This window comes from Mytilus trossulus, chromosome 2, assembly GCF_036588685.1.
Source record: "Mytilus trossulus isolate FHL-02 chromosome 2, PNRI_Mtr1.1.1.hap1, whole genome shotgun sequence".
In the NCBI taxonomy this organism is placed as follows: Eukaryota; Metazoa; Mollusca; class Bivalvia; order Mytilida; family Mytilidae; genus Mytilus; species Mytilus trossulus.
Window position 1 is genome coordinate 69938545 of NC_086374.1, and position 25029 is coordinate 69963573.

General features: G+C 31.6%; 2 protein-coding genes across 2 annotated transcripts; both read right to left on the minus strand.

The window, feature by feature from the left end:
* Window positions 1-1233: 1233 nt before the first annotated feature.
* On the minus strand, window positions 1234-11998 carry LOC134705359 (uncharacterized). The gene is made up of 3 exons (XM_063564102.1): window positions 11709-11998; window positions 4025-4159; window positions 1234-2573 (listed from the first exon to the last, which is right to left on the minus strand). The coding sequence occupies exons 1-3, from the start codon at window positions 11959-11961 to the stop codon at window positions 2398-2400; spliced, it is 564 nt and encodes a 187-aa protein (XP_063420172.1). The 5' UTR covers window positions 11962-11998; the 3' UTR covers window positions 1234-2397.
* A 2367-nt stretch (window positions 11999-14365) lies between these two features.
* LOC134705360 (epithelial membrane protein 2-like) lies at window positions 14366-16816 on the minus strand. The gene is made up of 3 exons (XM_063564103.1): window positions 16529-16816; window positions 16083-16217; window positions 14366-14716 (listed from the first exon to the last, which is right to left on the minus strand). Exons 1-3 carry the CDS (start codon window positions 16782-16784, stop codon window positions 14553-14555), a joined length of 555 nt encoding a protein of 184 aa, XP_063420173.1. The 5' UTR covers window positions 16785-16816; the 3' UTR covers window positions 14366-14552.
* Between the last annotated feature and the right edge of the window lie 8213 nt (window positions 16817-25029).

Genomic DNA, 25029 nt, shown 5'->3' on the forward strand with positions numbered 1-25029 from the left:
TTGAAAAATGAGTAAAATCCATACCGCATAGTCAGATTTAAGAGTTCAGAAATGACAGATGTAAAGCATTTCAAACGAAAAAACTAACGGCCAAATTTATGAATAAAATAATGAACGAAAAACAAGCATGATATATAGCAACAAAAGACAACACCAAAATCACATGCTTATGCCTTAGGACAGGTAGGTTTACATACAGAATGTGTCAGCATTAAACTAGTTAGCTGACGACAAATCTCCCCCTACATCAGATGCAAGTGTAAGAGTATTTAACGAAAGTACAAACTATAAAACAAATAAGTTGAAAAGGGCCATACCCATCAGATTGATACAAAGCAAAACATGTGTGACGGTGTACTTATATATCCCCACAACAAAACAGACACTAAATACAGATCTAAAAGTACTCGAAGTTACTGACAACTAGTTCAAAGCCTATAACAACTAATAAATGGTAAATAAATTAGAATGTATTTGGCCTTTTTTACTTTTTTAAACTCGAGCATCACTGGTGAGTCTATTTTAGCTAAATCAGAATTGTGATATAAAAAGAGGCGACTATAAGTGCGTTTGGAAAAGATGCAGGAATACAAATTATATATATTAAAAAGAAAAGCGATAAAAAATCTCAATAGATCATTCTGAGTGCATCAATTGACATGGTAAAACGAAATATTTCGGATTTTTTCCAAACAAGCTTTGTTAACCTTTACGGAAACAGACGAAAATGTCCATAACAATACTTATATAGATTTATATAGAGTACCATATTGATTAAATAGTGTCTGCAGCCACAGCATGTTCTTTTCATAATACGTACTGTTTCAAGTGGCGGATCCAGAAATCTTCATAAGTGGGGGCCACTGACTGCCTAAGAAGGGCCCGTTCCAGTCATGCTTCAGGGATTTCCTATATAATCAACCACATTTATCCCTCAAAAAGAAGGGGCCGTGTCCTCCTCATAAATCCGCCTCTGGTTTCTCAAGATTTCCCCCACCATTTTTCACAATTCCCATCCGATAGTGAAAATTTGTTCTCCTCACTCAAGAGAGGTCTGACTCAGTTCTCGGCATATGATTGGTAAAATTTAGTTATGATTGGTTACTTCTGAATTTCCAATTGTAACTGCATGAAAAAAGGAGACCATTTCCGATGGCGTCATATATAAAGAACACAACTTTCGGAAAATCTTGGAAATGGAAGGGGATAAAACTGAGAAACAGATTCCTCTCGAGTGGAAAAATTTATATATTATATTACATATTATCGTATGTGTGATGTTTCCTTAAATGGCATGTTAGATGTTATATATCAAGTAAAGTTTTCGTAAAAATGATAGTAATATCAAGGTTTCAAAGACAATTGACATCTGATGAAGAAATGGATACATATAAAACATTTATTTAAAAAGGTTTTAACATTTAAAAAGACTATCACAATCCTGCATGTGTATGTGACATTATGTACACAATGACTATGTATATATTAAGACAGTTTAAACAATTCATAAAACTATATAATGAGATTCCTAATCCGTCAAATTTTAAACGAATAACCACATTTGGAAAATATAAATAACATATTATAAATTATTTGCTTAAGGATGTGCACCTCTGAGGAGCCTAAAATTTATAGAATTACACTTTTTTTTAACCTGATTTTTGGGTTTGTAAGACTGTTACAAAATAATCTGCGAAGAAAAAATCATATGGTGGTGCACTTCTTTTTATTGATACGGCACTTTAAAAATGCCCAATTTTGATGATTTTACCGTTTTTCATCGATTTTTACTTATTTTTGGGCTATTGTCGTGAAAAAAATCACAGTTTCACAATTTAACTTTTTTCATACTTTCTATAAAGATGAAGTGGACCCATCTAAATAAATTTTACTTAAAAAAACTATAGGAAGTGCTTACATACGAAAGTTTTATCATATTTTGACGCTTTTTTTGTGTAAAATTTACCATGATGTCAATTTTGTATTTTTGTGATTTTTTTCAGTTTTAAGAACAAATTGCATATTACTTATTTTTTTTTGTTATAAATGATTGAAAAAATATGTATTTAAGAAATTTGAAAAGACCAAAATGATACGGGATGTACGTAGTTCTTGTAAAATCATTTTTTGTATCCCTAACCCGTTTTCTCAAATTTTGGCTGAAAATACTAACTTGATTGGTCGTAAAATTTGAAAACTAGATTACTAAAAAATCATTCATTGTAATTACACAATTTTTTCACAGTGTTATGTTTGATTATAATATTTTTGAAATTCATTAATATTTTCCACATGTATCACAAGTCTCGGATTAATTCAAGAACGAGATTTCAACGAGACTGGACGAGACTGAAAAGTCAGAAGAATACATCTTCTATTTTATATTAATGCATTTCCTCAAAAGGTTCCGTTCCCTTCAGCACAAAGACATAATCCCACCACGAAAATAAGAACTTGTAAGCCGAGATTCGACGCACAGAAAATAAAGGAAGTACTAAGGTCCATCGATGTTTTTCTACTGACATCACCATGCTGTGATCCATAAATGGCTGTAGACAAAAACGTACAAAAACCTAAAACAAACAAAACAAACAAAATAAATTCTTTTAAATAGTAACAAGTACTAAACAATTATTTCATGACCCTTTTCTGCAACGTTTAGAGAGCTTTCCACGTTCTCTGCACGCTTAGAACTCTCGAAAAACGCTTTCAGGGGTTTATAGATGACTGTTTCGAAATTTCTATCCCTGTCTAAAACGCAATAATTTTCAATGGCAGTTCACAAAATTTGAGTGGTTCGCATTTTGCGCGTTACAAAAATAACTTGCTTTATCTCTCCAACATATTTCCCAGTGGCAGTTCAAAGTTCACACAAATCATCTCGGGCGACTCGTCCTGAATATGCAAAAAGCCATGTAATATTTACAACTGGACATTTATAAGGTGGTAACTCACACTACAGGGAGATAAATCTTTAAAATCAGCTAAACGCTAAAATCACGTTGTATTGTTATTAGGAAGTATTAAGCTTTTAAATGATCAACATCAGTGTTGGTCAAACTGCTAGATATCCAATGACATTTTTCGGCGAAAGTGTAATTCAAGTGTTTTCAAAATTATATATATCTTTTCAAAGGGTCAAAATAAAAATATTTTGTCAATTTAATGAAAATTAAACGAGCTAAAACAGTTTTAGTCAAGGTGTTTAGTACCACCTTAAGTAAACAACAATTGATCTGGTTTGGTATAACCCTTACGAACATTTCACTCTTTAAAATGGGGGAACTTGCTGCGTTTTGATTGTAACGATTGTCTGAATTTTCGTTTAAGAGTTATGGAAAAAACTATATGCCAAGACGAATCAATAAATCAGCTCTTAGACAAATTCATCCATAAAACAACAAAATTGCGAAAATTAATTAAAATTTTTAAATATCAACGACCTGCCGTTCATTTTTTGTTTGTTTGTTGTTCATTGAAATTAAATTTTCAAAAAACACAATCATTAATATATGGACTAGGACAGTTGCTTGATGTTCCTATTGGCTTTGTTTTGGGTATCTAAATCCTTCACCATTTAAAACAATCAGAGGTCTGTTTGAGTCGTGTTTTATAAAGTTTTATATTCAGAACATAACTTATTTCCATTCATAAACAAATAATGGCAACCAAATATAAAACGGACATATATCATACAATAATATAAACTATAAATAATTCTTAATATGAGATTGTTCTTTGTAAGATTAAAACAAAAGCAATTTTATTTTATTATCCCATTTTTGTAGCCAATTTACCATAATGTAATTGATTTTCTGTCCTTTTTTGTCTTCATTCAGATATTTCATACCTCATCTTTTATGAACCATTCATTTTAAAACAACTTGTAGTATAATTACTAATTCGTCTTATATTATTTTGACTAAAATATCTTTAAAAAACATTTAGCTGACCAGGTTTTAAGAGAAATGTCATGCAATCAAAAGAGAACAAACACATTGCCGAAGTCAATATAAAACCTTACCAATAATTATGGTCAGAAAAGTAGACACTCTGCAAACTTGATGTAGCTTGTATATAGTGCTGATGATTGTTAAAAATATTCCAAGAAACGCAACACATTCAATGATTAGAATAACACGTGTAGCACCAATAAAAACTGTAAAAAAAAAGGTTGAAATAGAAATATAAAAAGAGAAAGAGAGAGGTACAGTTTATAATTGTCATTTTTTACATGGCATAATGAAAAAAATGCGTTTACGTAATAATATGTTCTACTAGTTCTTCTATATCTTAAATTTTCAGTATTTTCATTGATGAGCACATACATTTATACTCCATAATTGTTATTAAAATTCTAAGTGACAAATCGACGCAATATTATATGGAAGGGTACAATCTCGATTTTTAGTGTCGCTCACTTCTAACATTTCTACCAAGTAGTTTAATGTGGGACAATTGGAATTTTGTTATAGTGATTAATTTGTTTATATAGTGTTGATAAAGGTTATAATAATTAGTTAATTAATGTAACTTATGAAATATGAAAAAAACCTGAACAATTATTAATATTTACATTTTTGTTATTTTGTATTTTGCGCAACAGAAGGTACAATTGAGTAACTATCATCAAAGATGTAATATAATATGAAGTTTTAAAATTTTAGTCTTAGATGCATAATTTTTTTATAGTTTGTATTAGCTTTGAGATAGCTGTGAATACTCTATATTTCAGATCTGAACTTAGTGTCTTTGTTGTGATGTATAAGTAGCCGACAACGTCCACTCTGTGTTTTTGTTAGATGTATTTCTGTTTGAACCCATCTGATGAGATAAACGTTTTTCAAGTTATATGTATAGTTCTATACGGAAGCCGATAAGGGCCATTCAAAAAAAATATTTTATGTCGTTATTACGACATAGCATGTCGTAATTTCGACATAACATGTCGTTATTACGACATCGCTATGTCGTAATTTCGACATTACATGTCGTTATAACGACATCGCTATGTCGTAATTTCGACATAACCTGTCGTTATAACGACATCGCTATGTCGTAATTTCGACATATCATGTCGTAATAACGACATCACTATGTCGTTTTAACGACATTGCTATGTCGTAATAACGACATCGCTATATTTAAAAGAATATGTATTATGATTGGCAAGTACGGAAGCCGATAAGGGCCATTCAAAAAAATAATTTCATGTCGTTATTACGACAAAGCATGTCATAATTTCGACATAACATGTCGTTATTACGACATCGCTATGTCGTAATTTCGACATAACATGTCGTTTAACGACATCGCTATGTCGTAATTTCGACATATCATGTCGTAATAACGACATCACTATGTCGTTTTAACGACATAGCTATGTCGTAATAACGACATCGCTATATTTAAAAGAATATGTATTATGATTGGCAAGAGACTAAATGACAAAGAAATTAACAATTATACGTCATCATAATGTCCCCGATAATTATAAAAGCCCCCGCATGGTCAGCTATAAAAGAGGGAAGAAAGTTACCAGAGGGAGAGTCCCAGAAATGCTGTGTGGCAGACAGTGTTATTATTCAATTATTAGCTCCCTTGGTAAAACTCCAAATTTCATATTTAATGTATTCTATTGTTAAATAATTTCCATGAAGCTTAATAAGTATATATTTGTTAATTGCATAGCTTTTGCTATTTGAATTCATTGGCTAAAGATATTTATTTATATTGTAAAGTTTAATATTTGCATCGTCGCAAAATCTTTGGTTACCTTCTTTGGATACCTTCAGTGATAAACTTATATATGTTATAGATACCATTTTAAATTACCATTGCCCATAGTGCTAGGGCTGTACAGTCAAACAATTTCGTATAGATTTACAAGTTACCGGTCGTAGAATAGTTATGCAGTCACACATGTTGGAAGAATGAAATGTGGAATTATTAGAGGACCGAAATTGTACAACCAAGTCAAGCCAAGCTTTCCATCTCCCTTAAAATAAGCGCAAACTACATGGCTTCTTGGTATAAGGGTGTATTGTAGTATTGATAGCTCTATTTCTACTTTCAAACGTTGGGCACGCGCGATGTTCCTACAACCCCTTGGATTTAAAACAGAATCTTCGAAATGTCATCCGCAAAACAAAATAAAATTTTTAATGTTAGAAAACACGAACCAATATTATTGCATATTATAGTAGAAAATGAATAAAAATAGTAAGACAATAATAATATCTAACAAAAGTTCAAATATTTGCCTCATGTGAGTTCAAATATTGCTGATTCAATAAAATCTTCTCTACACAATCGTTTTTCAAACCGTAGCCAATTTGTCTAAGTTGATATTTCATTTTTCAAAGCAGTTAAGGCGTATTTTTTTTATAATTGATCAAAACAAAAATTAGATATACGAAGAGTAAAAAATGTCAAGATTCTTTCCTTATTAACAACATATTTGGGTCTTAAAGGAATAAAATGCTTCCATACATTACAAAACGGTAGCAAATTTTTCCAAATGTCTGAAAACGTCTAAAATCTTAAAGACGCTAATTTCCGACGTTAAATGTGCTAACGTTTCAATTAAATGTTTATGATAATTAAAACAAATTGTGTTATGAAATTTGGAGAAAGATTTTAATGATTGCTGCCGAAAAAAATAGTGCATGTTGCTAAAGACCCCCCCCCCCCCCTTTCCCCCCCGGGGAAATAGGTTCGACACAGGTTAAATTTTGCATTTTTTATTAATTGAAATTTATGTTACGGAAGTACTCCGAAATACTTTACGATTTGTCCTGCTATTTCGTGATGAAATTAATTCCTCCATATTTTTTTTATAAAATATATAAGTTTCTCACTGAAGGTATTCAAAGAAGGTATCCAAAGATTTTGCGACGATGCAAATATTAAACTTTACAATATAAATAAATATCTTTAACCAATGAATTCAAATAGCAAAAGCTATGCAATTAACAAATATATACTTATTAAGCGTCATATAAATTATTTAACAATAAAATGCATTAAATATGAAATTTGGAGTTTTACCGAGGGAGCTAATAAATGAATAATAACACTGTCTGCAACACAGCATTTCGGGGACTCTCCCTCTGGTATCTTTCCTCCCTCTTTTATAGCTGACTATGCGGGGGCTTTTCTTATTATTGGGGGCATTATGATGACGTATAGTTGTTAATATCTGTGTCCTTTAGTCTCTTGCCAATCATAATACATATTCTTTTATATATATAGCGATGTCGTTAAACGACATAGTGATGTCGTAATTTCGACATATCAAATCGTAATAACGACATAGCGATGTCGTTATAACGACATGTTATGTCGAAATTACGACATAGCGATGTCGTAATAACGACATGTTATGTTGAAATTACGACATGCTATGTCGTAATAACGACATAATTTTTTTTTTTGAATGGCCCTTATCGGCTTCCGTAGCAAGAGACTAAATGACAAAGAAATTAACAATTATACGTTATCATAATGTCCCCGATAATTATAAAAGCCCCCGCATGGTCAGCTATAAAAGAGGGAAGAAAGCTTCCAGAGGGAGAGTCCCCGAAATGCTGTGTGGCAGACAGTATTATTATTTTTAGCTCCCTTGGTAAAACTCCAAATTTCATATTTAATGTATTCTATTGTTATATAATTTACATGAAGCTTAATAAGTATATATTTGTTAATTGCATAGCTTTTGCTATTTGAATTCATTGGTTAAAGATGGTTACAGTATTTATATTGTAAAGTTCAATATTTGCATCGTCGCAAAATCTTTGGATACCTTCTTTGAATACATTCAGTGAGAAACTTATATATGTTATAGATAGCAAATTAGATTTACACCGACCGTGCGAGGGCTGAAAAGCCAGTCAAGGTCGTTAAACACTTCCATATATTAGATTTACAAAGCCCATAGTGCAAGGGTTGTATAGTCAAACAAAGTCGTTCAGATTAACAAGTAACCGGTCGTAGAATAGCTATGCAGTCACACATGTTGGAAGATTGAAATGTTGAAAAAATAGAGGATTGAAATTGTACAACCACGTCAAGCCAAGCTTTCCATCTCCCTTTAAATAAGCGCAACCTACATGGCTTCTTGGTATAAGGGTGTATTGAAGTATTGATAGCTCTATTTCTACTTTCAAACGTTGGGCACGCGCTATGTTCCTACAACCCCTAGGATTTAAAACAGAATCTTCGAAATTTCATCCGCAAAAAAAATTAAAATGTTAGAAAACACGAACCATTATTAAAACAAATTCAATATATGTTTTGAATTATGTTTTGAATTATGTTTTTACAGGTCTTGATCATCTCCTAAGTAACATCTAGTATATTTGAGGATTTAAAAAAGAAAGCTATGTGAAAAAAACGGATGTCCCCATCCAACGTTACATTTATGAAAAACTGTTTTAACTCTTATGTATAGTGATCCTATTTCTTATTATCTGATCTTCTTCATTCTTGACAGGAACAACGACATATGTCGGTTCTTTGTGGCGTTAAAGCCGTTATTTTACCAAATTTCACTTGACTCGACTGCATATTATAGTAGAAAATAAATCAAAATAGTAAGACAATAATAATAATAAGAGTTCAAATATTGCTGATTATATAAAATCTTCTCTACACAGTCGTTTTTTCAAACGGTAGCCCTTTTTGTCCAAGTTGATATTTCATTTTTCAAAGCAGTTAAGGCGTATTTTTTTTATAATTCATCAAAACAAAAGTTAGATATACGAAGAGTAAAAAATGCCAAGATTCTTTCCTTATTGACTACATATTTGGGTCTTAAAGGAATAAAATGCTTCCATACATTACAAAACGGTAGCCAATTTTTCCAAATGTCTAAAAACGATTAAAATCCTAAAGACGCTAATTTCCGACGTTAAATGTGCTAAAGTTTATGATAATTAAAACAAATCGTGTTATGAAATTTGGAGAAAGATGTTAATGATTGCTGCCGAAAAACAAATAGTGCATGTTGCTAAAGACTCTGCCCGGGGAAATAGGTTCGACACAGGTTAAATTTTGCATTTTTTATTAATTGTATAGCTTTTAACGATTTATTTAAAAGAATTTGGAAATGGGGGGAAAATCCCATTTTGTAAAATAAATTGAAATTTGTGTTACGGAAGTACTCCGAAATAGATCATTTAAAGTCGTCACTTCAATTAGGTGCAATCACCAATATCAAAACACTTAATACCAGTTCACGGAATGTTTTACTTCGCGATTTGTCCTGCTATTTCGTGATGAAAGTAATTCCTGTACTAGCGAAGCCGGAACTTTTCGTCACTATAAACTTGTGCATGAAATGGAGGTAATTGAAAGACGAATCCAAAACAGCAACGAAAACCGTTTCATCGAATTAAAAAAAAACGGGATTATATTTTTGTTTGCCGTTTTCGCGGATTACCCAGGAGTAGATTACTATATTTTAAAATGTCATGATATATCTGAAGATGACTTGGGAAATAATTCTCAAGCCAAGGTTCAAGTAGTTGAAGGGGTGTATTTCGACAACTTATGTGTCAGGGAAAATACAATTCTATTCAAATCTAACCAAGGGTAAAAATGTTCGATTTACTTGCAGAGTGTCAGATATATTTGTTTTGGGGATGAATTAAGATATAGAAATTTTACAATGACAGATGATATGCAACTTGAAAGTTAAACATCCTATGATAAAAAAAAAATATGAAAACCATATACATGTACTTCCGTCCCATCTGTCCTTCCTACATTACTTGCGACAGTACTGCATTTTAAGTTGAAATAACTTAAAGGGTAAACATTATTATATCGATTTCCACAACTCGAGGTATTTTTTTGATAAAATGACATCACAAAACGAACAGAACCTGAATCAACCAACAATATAAAAAACCGAATAAAACTTGCAAAAATTAATCGAAGTCAAAGACCCTCTTCGACGTCGCATTTTAAGTGTAACGTGTTGTAGGATTATCGTGCCCAATATTTAAAGTAGCATTAGAGCAACTGTTACTTTCAATTATCCTTATTACAAGAAGCCATGTAGTATGCGCTTATTTTGAGGGAGATGGGATGCTTAGCTGGCAAGTTAAGCTCGTATATTCACTCAATAATATCTTTCTATACTGTCTAAACAGCCATTTGACCATTGATATTTCATTAACCTACATACTTTTTTATAAAATATATAAGTTTCTCACTGAAGGTATTCATAGAAGGTATCCAAAGATTTTGCGACGATGCAAATATTAAACTTTACAATATAAATGAATATCTTTAACCAAGGAATTCAAATAGCAAAAGCTATGCAATTAACAAATATATACTTATTAAGCTTCATGTAAATTATTTAACAATAAAATGCATTAAATATGAAATTTGGAGTTTTACCAAGGGAGCTCATAATTGAATAATAACACTGTCTGCCACACAGCATTTCGGGGACTCTCTCTCTCTGGTATCTTTCCTCCCTCTTTTGTAGCTGACTATGCGGGGGCTTTTACAATTATTGAGGGCATTATGATGACGTATAGTTGTTAATATCTGTGTCAATTAGTCTCTTGGCAATCATAATACATATTCTTTTATATATATCGATGTCGTTATTACGACATAGCAATGTCGTTATAACGACTTAGTGATGTCGTTATTACGACATGATATGTCGAAATTACGACATACCGATGTCGTGATAACGACATGTTATGTCGAAATTACGACATAGCGATGTCGTGATAACGACATGTTATGTCGAATTTACGACATAGCGATGTCGTAATAACGACATGTTATGTCGAAATTACGACATGCTATGTCGTAATTACGACATAATTTTTTTTTTGAACGGCCCTTATCGGCTTCCGTAGTTCTAAGTTCTTCTTGTTACACCACTGTTCCTTCAAACTAGTTCAACCCTGTCCAATTTGTATGTGCATGTCCCACGTCAGGAGTCTATAATTCCGTCTCAAACATTTGAAATAAAAAACAGAACTAGAAGCTGTCAAGGTTGGCCGCATTGTGGTCTAAGCGTGACGCGGATTGGCCATTTTTTTGTGACATTGACTCATGAAAGTCAATTAATGTGTTTGGAAACGAAGTCTGGCGGGACACGGGAAGTCTGGCAGGACACGTGAAACTGCAAGTGTTATTATTACAATGATAAGAGGGATACGAGAAGTCTGGCGGGGACACGTTAAACTACGAGTGTTATCATTACAATGGTAAGAGGGATACGGGAAGTCTGGCGGGACACGTGAAACTACAAGTGTTATTATTACAATGGTAAGAAGGATACGGGAATTCTGGCGGGACACGTGTAACTACAAGTGTTATTATTACAATGGTAAGAGGGATACGGGAATTTCGGCGGGACACGTGTAACTACAAGTGTTATTATTACAAGGATAAGAGGGATACGGGAAGTCTGGCGGGACATGTGAAACTACAAGTGTTATTATTACAATATGTACAAGGATAAGAGGGATACGGGAAGTCTAGCGGGACACATGAAATTACAAACATGTGTCATTATTAAAATGATTAGACGGGTACGGGAATCTTACAACATAGTAAACTTGATCAAGGATCAGGCCCCCTAATGAGATCCCCTTCAAGGAGTAATCGAGGAGTACAGGAAGTAGATCGAGTGAAAACTTATATGACGTAATTTGCATAAAATAATAACTAACCTTTATAACCTAAAACAGCATCAAGGTTCCCACAACACAAAGACGTCCCGTTTTTGTAGCAATAATTCCAAAGCCCTTGGTGTCCAGTATACCCAGACAACCACTGATCCGCATGTAAGCAACCGATGAGAATAGAAAACGATATTAGTTGTAATATTATATGTATGATTCGTCCAACATCTAGACTAGCAATGTTTCTGATGAATGTTTTCAAAATATTACCACAAAAAGATGTTGTACTTGTAGTACTCATTTTGATATGCACTGTTTACCTTAATATTAAAGAGGTCATTAAATCTTAGTATCACATTCGTTTTCCCGAAGCGTAAAATAACAAAGTTATTTTTAGAAATTGAAAAACACCTGTTATTTATAGACGAAGAACTCCTACAGATGTACATAATTTTCGTCATGATTCAGGGCATCTACTTGTTTTATTTAATATTTCATAAAATGTGTGATATTTATACTCAAAAAGACCAACTAGTTAGTATAAAGTCCTACATTATTAATAATTATTTCGAAGGGAAGTTATATAAAAAAAATATTGTCGATTGAAATCAAATGTATTAATGAATGAGGGGCTCTTGGATGCATGTATCTATTCCATTTTATAGCTTAACTTAGTAGAATTAAACACATCAAGGGACTGAATAAAGGACTTTCCCCTATGAATTTGCACTGGACTTCAGCACATTTACCTTCTACATTGATGTGATATATTGGATATTGTGTCAATCCCTCAAATATTTGACGTTAAAAAACAACCTCTCATTATTATGCATTTTTATATAGATTTTAAATCTTTCAAAATTATAATTATTAAAAAAAATGATTCATTTACAAAATTTGATTATAATAAAACAAAACAAAAAGACATTACAGGCACATGTTTTCAATATTTGATTTATGAATATAATGTATATACTGATGGACTTTAATAAGGCAAAACACATTTTCTGTTTTTTTTTATGATTAATCCTGATGTATAACTAAATTCATACTTTACCCTTATTCTTTACCTTTAAACAAATTCAATAAATGACTTACCTGAGGTTATTAAAAATACTGGATTATTGAAGTCAAAGAAATTTCTAAAAGCCAAAATTGAAATCCCAGTTATGTATGTTTTAAGGTTTGTATTTCATGTAACAATTCTTTCAACCTGTACCACACTAAAGTCTGGGAAAAAATGTTGCATCTCTATATTGCTGCGACAGGAATATGTGAATGTGCTGTTCCTAGATAATTGTACATAAGAAACTCGTCTTACTATCCTTACATCAACGGTACGAACACAATGAGGCAGACGGGTTTAGTTAATTACCACACGTGATCAGATCAGATTTAATAATCATGAAATTTCTGTCAGGTGCTTTGGTTAACACCTCCCCTTAAATAAAATTAAATCTGCTTACATAATTAGGAAAATACAAGCCCCGTTTAATACGAAGAAATGTGCATTTCAAATTATTCCATTAAATTAATGCCGTGTTCTCGTGAAAGTACCTTCAGAGAGGAAGTCAGCACAATCATCAAAATTAAAACAGTTTGGACATACAGAAACGACCAAGACCAATATTATATACCTGTATACACACATTAAGGATACGTATGGAATCATACATACCAGGTTTAAAACTTGCATGTCAGATGCGCGTTTAGTCTACGAAACACTCTCCAGTGACACTCAAATAAAACAATGGAAACAGGCCAAATAAATCGCGAAGTTGATAAGCATTGATGTCCCAAAGTGTTAAAAATGGTCCTAGGAATTTGAAGTACATTTTCAAATATTACACATTAATGAATTAACGTATATTTTTAGCAGCACATATCAACACTATCAAAACCTAATTCACTTTAATAGATTGACTAGTTTATAATGTTCTCTACTACAAACGAGTAGACTCTAAAAGAGGACGAAAGATACCAGAGGGACAGTCAAACTCAGAAATCGAAAACAAACTGACAACGCCTGGCTAAAAATGAATATGACATTTGGAATCTCCGAATTATGTTCTCAACCCCTGAAACTAGAACAGAAAAAATAACACTTACAGAAAGCAGAGCTTACTGTATAAGGCGAAAAACTGTTTTAAAAATAAATAATGGAAGATTATGAGACGATTAAATTGAGAAAATCGTGAAAACTATAACTATAATACAATGTTATAATATATACTCATATGGAACACAGAATCGATCTAAGTTCATTTGCATTATTATGGGGAAAATAGATGTTGTATGTTTGCCAATTAGAAATCTGTTCACCAAAGTTCAAATGAAGTTGACGTAAGCAATTACAGTTTGCCGAAACAACATTAATCAATTATAGGTCCTACTACTTTGCGTCAAAAGAAAGACAATCATTTCAAAATTGACAATTGATTACTTACAAATATTGTATTGCCCGAACAACTGCTGTATTTTATATGATATTTGTGGTTAACATGAAAACTCAAAATCCCAGTGGCAGCTTATAGTTCTAGTGGGAACTATCCCCCCCCCCCTGTTTTTACATTGAGTAAGTTTTCATGATGCAGTTGATCGTCATTTCAATGGACTTTGATGTCTATTATTTTAATTTTAGGTATTAGTTATTTGATTTTGAGCTAACAAAACTATTAAAAAAAGATTTCTGTTTCATAGCTTTACATAAGTTTATTTTTAATTGACATACAGTCTAGATTAACAAATCAATTGACAATAATCATGATTATATTTTACAGGTTTCAAACTTTTGAATTGGCAAATACAGTTATGTACTGATATGACTGTACATTATTTGGAAATCGGACTTAAAACACAGAACTGTATTCAAATATTAACTCGTGAATTCCGTTAGTCACATAAATATAACCCAAATCCGGCAAAAATAATCTGTAAACCGAGATTTAGCGCACAGAATATGTAGGAAACACTCAACGTCATCGTACTGGTGGTGCTTTTACTGACATCACCATGACGTGCTCCATAAATTGTTATAGACAGGAAAGTACAAATACCTGAAATTAAGATTAATAGAAATAATAATGACAGTCACTATAAATTATTCGAAACGGAGAATTTAAAAAAAAGTTTGTTATAATGTCCTCACATACGTTAACTGAGTGGAACATTGTATACAATGACGTATTTTAGTCCCCTATTTTTCAAATATATATATTTTGACCATTTATCATAAAATGTTACTACAAGACAAGATAGCCCTATAATGTCTAAAGTACATTAGAAACAATGGTTATACGACGACTCATTATTACATTTTGTAATGTCATTGAAGAGCATTAGTATATTTGTCTGAGATTCCCCAATTAGGCATATATTATATAAAAGAAACCATCTAGTCGCTTCGGCGATATTTGCTGTGCCATCAATGTCATTCTGATATGTTGGTCTGGAGACGTTTGAGACAATTATGCCTTGGAATAACTTTTTTTAAAGAGCTTTATAAAATACTGAAAAAAAGTTTAGATCTACAAAAACAAAGTCCATGATTTTTATAATTAATAATCTATGATAAACAGCCTGTGAGTGTCTACTTTATAATCTAAATTCCTTTAACCCTATGAATTAACCCAGTAAAAAATTTATTGATTACAATATTTCAAGTTTTATAGTATTAATATGTACCAATATCAACAATTTTGAATAGAAAAACGAATTTGGTAGAAATTCATGCTTCCAAAATGTTGTTTTTGAAATTGAAAGTGAAATAAAAACTTGGCATTTCTAGATTACCCCTAAACGTCATTTATTTTTTAACAGAAATAAAGAGAATGTACAAGTATTTGATTTTAAAAGTCATTATACAGATTGGCAAATTTGTAGCATGTCTTATTTCAAACATTTCAAATGGTCGAACTGAACGCTATTTTGGAATATCACAGATTTTCTTCTACCAAAACAATTTGTGTCAAAAGTAGTTTTAGCATTAGAGTCATATACGGCATTTTGGAAGCCCATCCACGATATGCTATTTGCATTGTTTGTAATTATATCATAAAATAGAGAATCGATAGGAAGCATATCAATGTGTTACTTGGTTTTCAACATGTATTTAACAATTGTTTACTAACGAGAGTTTTATTTCATTAACCATACTGAATAAATCTTCAACGGTATTGTTTTACTGTTCCATTGAGCACCTAACAATATAACCAAAACCGTGACAAAAATAATAAGCATTGAATGTTAATGCCTTATTATCTTTGAATTTAAACCTTGATTTTTACCTGTTTTACTATGGGAAAATAATATAGATTTTAAGTCACACAAACAAAGACTTAATTACAAAAACTGTACAAGAACAATTTAATGGTTGAACAAAACTTATGCAATACTGTTTTTATTTATTTGTTAAAACCCTACCTATAGCAATAGTTAAAATAGTAGCCACAGGATAAACTGGATCTTTCTCATATACTGTTCTGTATATGGTATAAAATATGGCAAGGAAAATCAGACTTTCAATAATTAAAAAAGCTCGTGTTGCACCAATAAAATCTAAAATGATAAAAGTTAAGTATAGTATATATTTTTTAATTTGCACGTAGATACATTAACATAGATAAACGTAAAAAGAAATACATTAAATATCAGATACAGTAAATAAGTTGAATATAGTTATTTTAATAAATATATTTAATATTCTGAAGTTGTATGTTTTAGCTCTTTTACTTTTGTCATTCAGGCATCATTATACTTATTATCAGCTTCTTTTATAAATACCTTTTTTTATTGGATAATAGAAGTTAAGAGGTTTTGAACTGAAGTGAGAAAAGTTCTGACTTAATTTACATATATCACTATCTTACCTTTATAACCAACGACATCATCAAGTTTCCCACAGCACGAAGATGTTCCGTTTGTGTAGCAGACATTCCAAAGACCTTGGTGACCAGTATCTCCTGACAACCACTGATCCGCAACCAAACACACGATGAGAATAAAGAACGATATTAGTTGTAATATTATATGTATGATTTTTACAACATCTAATTCAGCAGTGTTTTTAATGAGATTTTTCAATATGTCAATATTCCAATCACAGCAAGAAGATGTAGAGCTCATTTTTTATATGTATTGTTTACATGCATGTTTGAGATTACCATAATGAATAATACTTCCGTGTTCTATATCTGAGAATTCAGGTTATTTTTAGAAATTGATTGAAAAATACCTGTTATTTATAGCGGAAGAAATTGTCGTAAATAAACTTATCATAGATACTTGAATAAAACTTTTTGTACGACATTGTGTTCATTAAATTTGGATTTCGGTTTTTATTCTAAGCATACTTATCTATTTACGATTCTAATGTTTATAGTAGCATGGCTATGCGTTTGTGTAGTTATGTTGACACTAATACTGGTTATTATGTTTTATAAAGGAGGCCCGATCACACGGTTTAAAAAATCAGCAAAAATTGATACATTGTTTTTTTCATTACAGATTTTACTTATTTCACAATTAGTTGTCACTTTATGATATGGTACAAAAAGCAACCAAAAAAATCAATTCATTTTGGTCCCAGATGACTTTTAATATGTTTATATTATTAAAAAAAGCTTCAAATTAGTTATTTTTGGTGGAAAAAAAGCATTTTTTGGCATATAAATTGAAATAACTTTTTTTTAACTCATCGGTGACCTATCCTTTATTTTTTTTTGTTTCAAAGAATTTTGTAAAATTTAAACGATTTCTGTAATTTAGTTCTTTTCTAATTCGATTTGACCTTTTTTCCCCCTATTAGTTCAACAGAAAAAAGTACTTTATCAAAAATTCATGCTTCTTTCAAAGGCAGATTGTGAGCTTAAATGAACGTTGACCACATATTTTATTAAATTTTTCCATTAAGCATAGGACAAAGTTTATTTACAGAAATAAAATAGCGAAATCCTATAAAAAAAAATATGATTTAGACTCGCTAACCCCCTAAGTGTTTGCTACACCCACTTTATGAACTGTAGTACGAAAACATATAAACGAATCACAATTAAGCCCGAAATAATATGTAGATCATATAAGGGTTCCAACTGAACATAATTAGATATCATTTATCATTAAGAAACACATCGTGATTCGTTTAAGTCCATTCCATGAAACTGTGTTCATAATTTTATTCAAGGTATAACGACAAATAGTTTAGCATATTGCTACTAATTAAGTGTTTTGGGGTGAAATAGAATAAATCAGGAAAGAAGTACGAGTTTAATATTAATCTTAGATGCATGATTTTTTTTAATAGTTATTAGTGGCTTTGAACTAGCTGTCAGATAACTGCGAGTACTCTGAGATCTGTTCCTTATGTCTTTTTGTTGTCGGGATGTACAAGTACCCGGCCACGTTCACTTGTATTTTTTTCCATTTGATGAGTTCAGCCTTTTTCAACTGTTTTTTTGTAGTTCGTTCATATGTTGTACTGTTATACCACTGTCCCAGGTTAGGGGAGTGTTAGAATCCTGCTAGTTGAACATGTTTAAATCCGCCACATTATTTATGTATGTGTCTGTCCCAAGTCAGGAGCCTGTAATTCAGTGGTTGTCATTTGTTTTTCGTTCATTTTTTTAAATTTAAAATAAGGCCGTTTGTTTTCTCGTTTAAATTGTTTTATATTATCATATCTGGGCCCTTTATAGCTGACTATGCGGTATGTGTTTTGCTCATTGTTGAAGGTCGTACGGTGACCTGTATATTTTAATGTCTGTGTCATTTTGTGTCTCTTGTGGACAGTTGTCTTATCCTATTGACAATCATACCACCTTTTCTTTTTTTATATGTAATATAATCCTACTATGATGACAGTTAAAATACGTAGAACTATAGCCAGCACAGAATATGTATAAAATTCTTAGATTTATCGTAGTTCTATTGGTATCAAACGTAAAACGAGCTCTACCGTCAAATGAAAAAAAAACATATAAAGGAGCTGGTTCACATTATCAATGCATATTGAATAAACGCAATTGGCATATCTGATGTCTGTCTTCCTGTTGGACTGATCGTTCAAAATGTATAAACTGTTGGGAAATTGTAACACTCGTCCTGTGACTACATTTAAGGATGATTCACAGTCTGTTTTCCGTTTGCTTTGAATATCATAACTGATATTAAAGCGTTACAGACCATTTACATATGTAGTTCTATAAACCGACAAAATGAAATTAGAACATGCATTTTATTGCTACATTTGATTTTATGAATTAACCAGCATATTATGTCGCAGGGATACTTTATTGAAGCTTAGACAATGAAGTACAGTTGTAACAAGCAAATGAAGATTAGAATATTTATTTTTTGTAAAAAAAAATAGAAAAAAAAGAATACTATGTAAAAGGTTATGCATTTCTGAAATTCAAGGCAGACCACAGAGTGATAAAACATGAAACGGTGAATATTTTTTTGCGCCAATCTTTTCAAATCAATAAAATAGTGATATACTTTTTTAATAATAATATAGTGATATTAAAAAACATAAAGTACATATCAATGTGATCAACGTTTCTATGGAATAAAACAGAATTCCAGGATAAAAGTTAACAATGTAGACTGGTCTACGATTTCAGAGAGAATCTATCATAAAGTTCACATAATCTAGAAGATTTGGGTCAAAGTCTAGAGCTTTCTTGAAACTTAAAATTGCAGCTTCTCGTTGGCCGGACATTTGTTGTGCAATTCCTAGACACGTGTAAGAACCTGCTCGATTTGTTGAATTCCCGATGTAGTAGCATTCTGCAATGACAAGTTGTAAATCTGACAATGCTATCTTACAACCAGGTTCGTTAAACATATGATGGAGACACAAAAAACGAAGAAAATGGCAATATACAACTGGAGGTTTTTCTACCATTTTTATAAATAACATCTCTGTTTTAAGTTCCGCTGGCAGCAGTATGGCTTCGTCATAAAAATACAAGGTTGACATGACATGCCTTCTATATATATCAGCAATGCTTACTAAATGATACTTATATGCTTCAAGTTCAACAGAATCAAACTGTTCAGTGCTGGCATTGTGAAAATATATTTTATCAGGGGTACATTTAGCTAGTACATTCTCAATTACGAGGTAGGCATCTTTATAATGTTTAAGATTATAGAAGTAGGATGCTAGATAAAGCCAACCAGATACCGAGTCGTTCTTTGTACTGAGTAATATATATGGCATTAACTCCTTCTGTTGGTTGTATTGTTCCTTGTTAGAACAGCTTCTTCCAAACACACATAGGGACATTTGAGGGTCATCTACTACCCGTAAATTTTGCATTGCAACGGATAAACTTAACAATTTACTTTTGAGCGAAAATTGAAATAGTTGGCAAATGAATTTACAGGTTTGGAAACACACTAAAGAGACTATAGAGAATATACGTTTTGATTTGTACTGAACAACCATCGACAACAATGGTTCTGTAATAAGAAGGCGTGGAATATGATTCAACGAGTTTAAACTTTGAATAGATCGAAGTGCTTTTATCGTGTTTCCAATAACTGGTGAGCTTGCCGAAATGTTTTTCATGACATTCGAATATTTGCCTTTCGTTAAAAAACCCCGCATCGTTTTAGACTTTCCGAAGTATACAAAAATGGAACTCCCGTATATTGTTGACCAGGCATGTTTTAGACGACACCATTCCGAAGCGTTATATTTATCATTGAATAAATTGCAGTCCTGAACAAAGTAGTGAGGAAGAAATCTATATTCTATGAAGTACATTAAACGCTGAAGACATTTATTAAAACATGAAAAGAGATTCATCGGATGCCATTCAGTGTTCGGAAAATCTTCAGACACCCATAGTACAACGGTTTTCAGATAATATGAGCATAGTAGACTATCGGTATCTTCTCTTCTTGAATTAGCTCGAATGACTTCTTTAAACAATATCTTGAGCAATGCGTAGCAAAACAACTGAGTTTGGGTGAAGGAGTAGATGAGCTGTTTTTCCGCTACCGAGAATGATAATCTCCATTCAGTATCTTCAAAAGGTGATCCTTTACTGCCTACTGGTACAACCAGAACACCATAGCTTGCAATTTGACCTACTAACTGCGTTGACGGCCAAAGTCGAGGTCTAGTTACCCATAGTTGGGCCTGTTTTACCCATGTTTTACAGCGGAAACAAATAGCATGATCTAAGTTGTTGTTTAGGTCTGTCACGCAAGGTCCATGTATCTTAGTTTGGTGACGATGTGTAGACTTGAACCACTTTTTCAACAGATCATTCGACATATATTGATCACTTCCAACATGGACACACCATTGGTATACTTGATTGTCATTTATAAAACTGCATAATTTTAACTGGGTAAATCCAGGTTTACTTTCATCTGTTTCCATTACAAACGTATTTGGTAACGATTTGTCACAATATTCACTAATATGCACATTTTTATACAAATTCATTAAATCTAAATCACTCCCTTTCATGTCAAGGCCTTCCGCCTTTGACCCACTACTTATATTGGCATCGAAGCAGGATTCCGATGTACAATCTACAGCAGAAAAATACGTTCGTCTTATTTTCACTAGATCTTTATCTCCAAGCGTGTCACACAGATACCCGTACAGTTGTAGTGACAAAAGACGCTCTGCTTTTTTGTCCATTTCTGTTAAAAGAAGGAATGAAATTTTAAAACTGTAAATAAATATAACGAAAAGTATTTTGAATTATATTTTATATATGTAAACTTATATATATGCTTTAAATAAAGGCAACAGTAGTATACCGCTGTTCTAAAATCATAAATCGATAGAGAAAATACAAATCCGGGTTACAAACTAAAACTGAGGGGAAAGTATCTATCAAATGTAAGAAAAATACGACACATCAGAAACACAACATTAAAATGTAACACACACTGAAACGATCTATAATATAACAATGGCCATTTTCCTGACTTAGTACAGGGCATTTTAAGAAAAAATAATGGTGGCTTGAACCTGGTTTTGTGGCATGCCAAACCCCACGCTTTAATGGCAATGTTGATTATAACAATAAAATGACAACATTACATGACAGAACTACAATAATTACAAATAAAAGAAACTATAAGACACAGAAACAAACGAATAGTAGCCAACAAAAGGTACCAGGTTAAAAAAACGCCAGACGCGCGCCACATCCACACAAGACAAACCAGCGACTCTTAGATGAAAAAAAGGTTTGAAAGCCAAAAAAAGTACAAAGTTGAAGATTACCGAGAACCAAGTGGTTCGTCTATATATATATATATATATATATAGTATTTGTCTGGCTTGGACATATATAAGAAAATATACATACACAATTTCACACAAAAATATTACCATATTTTTTACTTTTGTCTCTGCTACCGGCATTTGTGACTTAAGGTCTCTATCTAAGAGTGTGATCAGATGTGTGTAATAATTCCGACTCCAAGCAGGTATACTCGCAATTCAACATTGGCATCACCAGAACAACATCAAAAAACTAGAAGGTACCTGGCAAACAGATTTTAACTTTTATCTATTTTTTGCTGCTAAACTCATAATGACGAGTAAAACCAGATTTGACTCAAACTAAAACCGACATGTGAAAAATTTATAGGATTTTTTTTAAATTGTTTATTATTAAGTCAGGTGCGGATTCGCCAATTGTAACATATATGAAGTCATGTTTGCCACTAAAATTCCCCAAAGGTTAACCAAGGTTCCGTAAAAATTTAGAAAAAAAGAATCACAAACATGTCGTTTCAATTTAATATGAACTTAAAGTTTCGTTCAGACTTGTATATATATCTGGCTTTTTAATTTAATCTAAGCATATGATATAAAGAATCTGACAAAATTGGTCCAAAGTCGGCAATTTATTTCGAAAATGCAAATTGAGTATTCAAATATCTGCAAAGTTATTCAATATTTTAGGCACACAATACTTCCAAAAGTTTAAGTTTTTTAAGTTCGAATACATTTTTTTTTAATTTTTTGGTGAAAATCAGATTTTGGAAATAACCAAAGTTGCATAAAACAATTCGCGCATTTGCATTTGTATTTGCATTAAATCAATGATTCTGATAAGAAATAACACTCTTGATAATATTTAACTTGAAGCAATGTATCCAAGTTCAAAATATGGAAAATACATTGCCTTGTATCATTTCTTTTGTTGACTAGTATAGTATAGATCTAGAAATATTTATTCTATAAAATAACAAAGTAAAAATTACTGACCATTCATTTAGAATCCTCCATATATATGCGTTTTCCTGTGTGATCTAATACATACTGTTTTTCGAGTTATGTTTTTCAATATATCTATATTTTCCGGTTCTCCTTATCACGGCATGACAATTATAACAATCGACTTGAGTTTTAACCCCGCATGGATATGATACACTCATCCATTTCGAAAGTGTTGGAAAACAATCTAAACCAAACAAGGACAGGAAACTTTTTAAAAGGGTTTCTTTAATTCAAAATTATTTGGAATTTCCTTTTTTTACCGTAGAAGTACGATTTTCACCTTTATCAAAAATTAATTGACAACTTCATTTGGAGTTTCCTTACACGTGTTAGGGCAAGCTTGCTTTCCATGATTCGTAAATGACTCATAAAGTTATTTTTTTTTTAAACAGTATTGAAACTTATTAAATACATTGTCATTATTTTATAAACGCCGTATAAAATGCCACTTATTTTAAGGTGGTATCCAACACTTTCACTAAAATTGATTTGGCTCGTTTAATTTTCATAAAATTTTGAACTCTTTAACAAAAATATAAAAAAAAAAATTTGAACCAACCGCTTTGTCAGAAAAGTTACACTGGTTATATAGCAATTTGACAAACATCAATTTTGATCATTGAGAAGCTTAATTTTCCCTTTACAACACAACATAATTAAAACGTTTCGCTGACTTTACAGAGTTATCTCCCTGTAGTGTTAGGTACTACCTTAAAAGAAAAATGCGAAACATCATACGTGTCGAGTCGGTAATTCTACTTACCAACAATGCTTACCAACAAGTGCTCGTTGCAATGTTGTTGTTTTTTTTAAAATACACTTACTAAGATATGTCTGATATGTATGAATAACTTAAAGGCATCAGGATCAAAACTGTATCGTATGCCCTTAAATGTAACACACACAGAAACGAACAATAATATAACAATGGCCATATCCCTGACTTGGTACAGGACATTTTTAGAGGAAATAATAAGCATTTTATGAAGTTTATCCCATTTAAAAGGGGTATGTCTTTGAACTTATTGCTCGTTATAGGTTTCGAAGAAGTGCACGTGTTGCATTTGAACTTTGGATTGAAGTTCATGCTATGAATTTGTTGGTAATCATTAATGTTTATATCAAATATCTTTTTATATTTTGTTTAAAATATTTTTACTGTCATGGATATAGTAAAATGTTGGTATTATACAGTTACTTAGCTTTTCTTTTTTTAAATTGATTAATTTGTAAGCTTTGGGAGAAAAAATGCATGAAATAATAGGAAATAATAGGAAATCTTACTATAGTATGGTTGATATCAATGATAAAATAATAGTAGTTATATTGTTTTCGTTCTGTCACATTCAAAATGGTATGACTTACTCCATGTCTTTCCTTATTTGTAATCCATGCAATGATATCCCCCCTTATATTGCATATTAATATTTCCTTGCAGAAAATTTGTCAGATTAAAAGGTGTTTATGGATCACCTATTTAAATGACTTTGTTTGAATTTTGCAGTTAAATCGTTTCTCTTACAAAAAAAACTCTTTTTTCTTTTTATCATTTTGGAAAATTGTATGAATCGTCATTTATTATGTCCTGGAAAGGTAAAATGATTAAGGGTAAATACATAAATCATTGTGTAGGTTCATAACATTTCTGTAATACAAACGCTAATAAATATTTGAGACGGAAATTTTTTTCGGGTAAAACTTGAATTATGTACAAACAACATAATTTCAATATTTGTTTTAACTATGTATGTCCACCTCTGTGGGTAATTAATCCGGTTTTATCAAATCGTGATACGGGCTGATATGAATAATACTTGATAAAACAGGAAATTTTATTTTTGAAACAATTCTTTCGTTTGAAGAATTTGTGTTTTTTTCCGTATATTTGTTTTCCTTACTTAATCATAATACTGATTTATTCATCTAAAACTTGACAATACAGCAAGAATTTTGACCCGTTTCATTGTTTCCTTCCATAATGAATAATTTACTTTACCGATTTCGTAGTTTAATTTTGTTCATACTTTGGAGCTGAAATAAAATTAGATCTTATCAACGTAAATGTATTGCTAAAAGATATTGAAAAAATATGACGGCTTTCTCCTTAAT

Bases quoted from the DNA above. Each gene is read 5' to 3' on its own strand.
- LOC134705359 (XM_063564102.1), bottom strand. From the start codon at position 11,961: ATGAGTACTACAAGTACAACATCTTTTTGTGGTAATATTTTGAAAACA. The intron at 4,160-11,708 runs GTTAGTTATTAT...TTTTTTTTACAG, and splicing joins TGCTGTTTTAGGTTATAAAG to TTTTTATTGGTGCTACACGT. The intron at 2,574-4,024 runs GTAAGGTTTTAT...TGTTTGTTTTAG, and splicing joins TTTTCTGACCATAATTATTG to GTTTTTGTACGTTTTTGTCT.
- LOC134705360 (XM_063564103.1), bottom strand. From the start codon at position 16,784: ATGAGCTCTACATCTTCTTGCTGTGATTGGAATATTGACATATTGAAA. The intron at 16,218-16,528 runs GTAAGATAGTGA...TTATCATTTTAG, and splicing joins TGATGTCGTTGGTTATAAAG to ATTTTATTGGTGCAACACGA. The intron at 14,717-16,082 runs GTAGGGTTTTAA...TCTTAATTTCAG, and splicing joins TATTTTAACTATTGCTATAG to GTATTTGTACTTTCCTGTCT.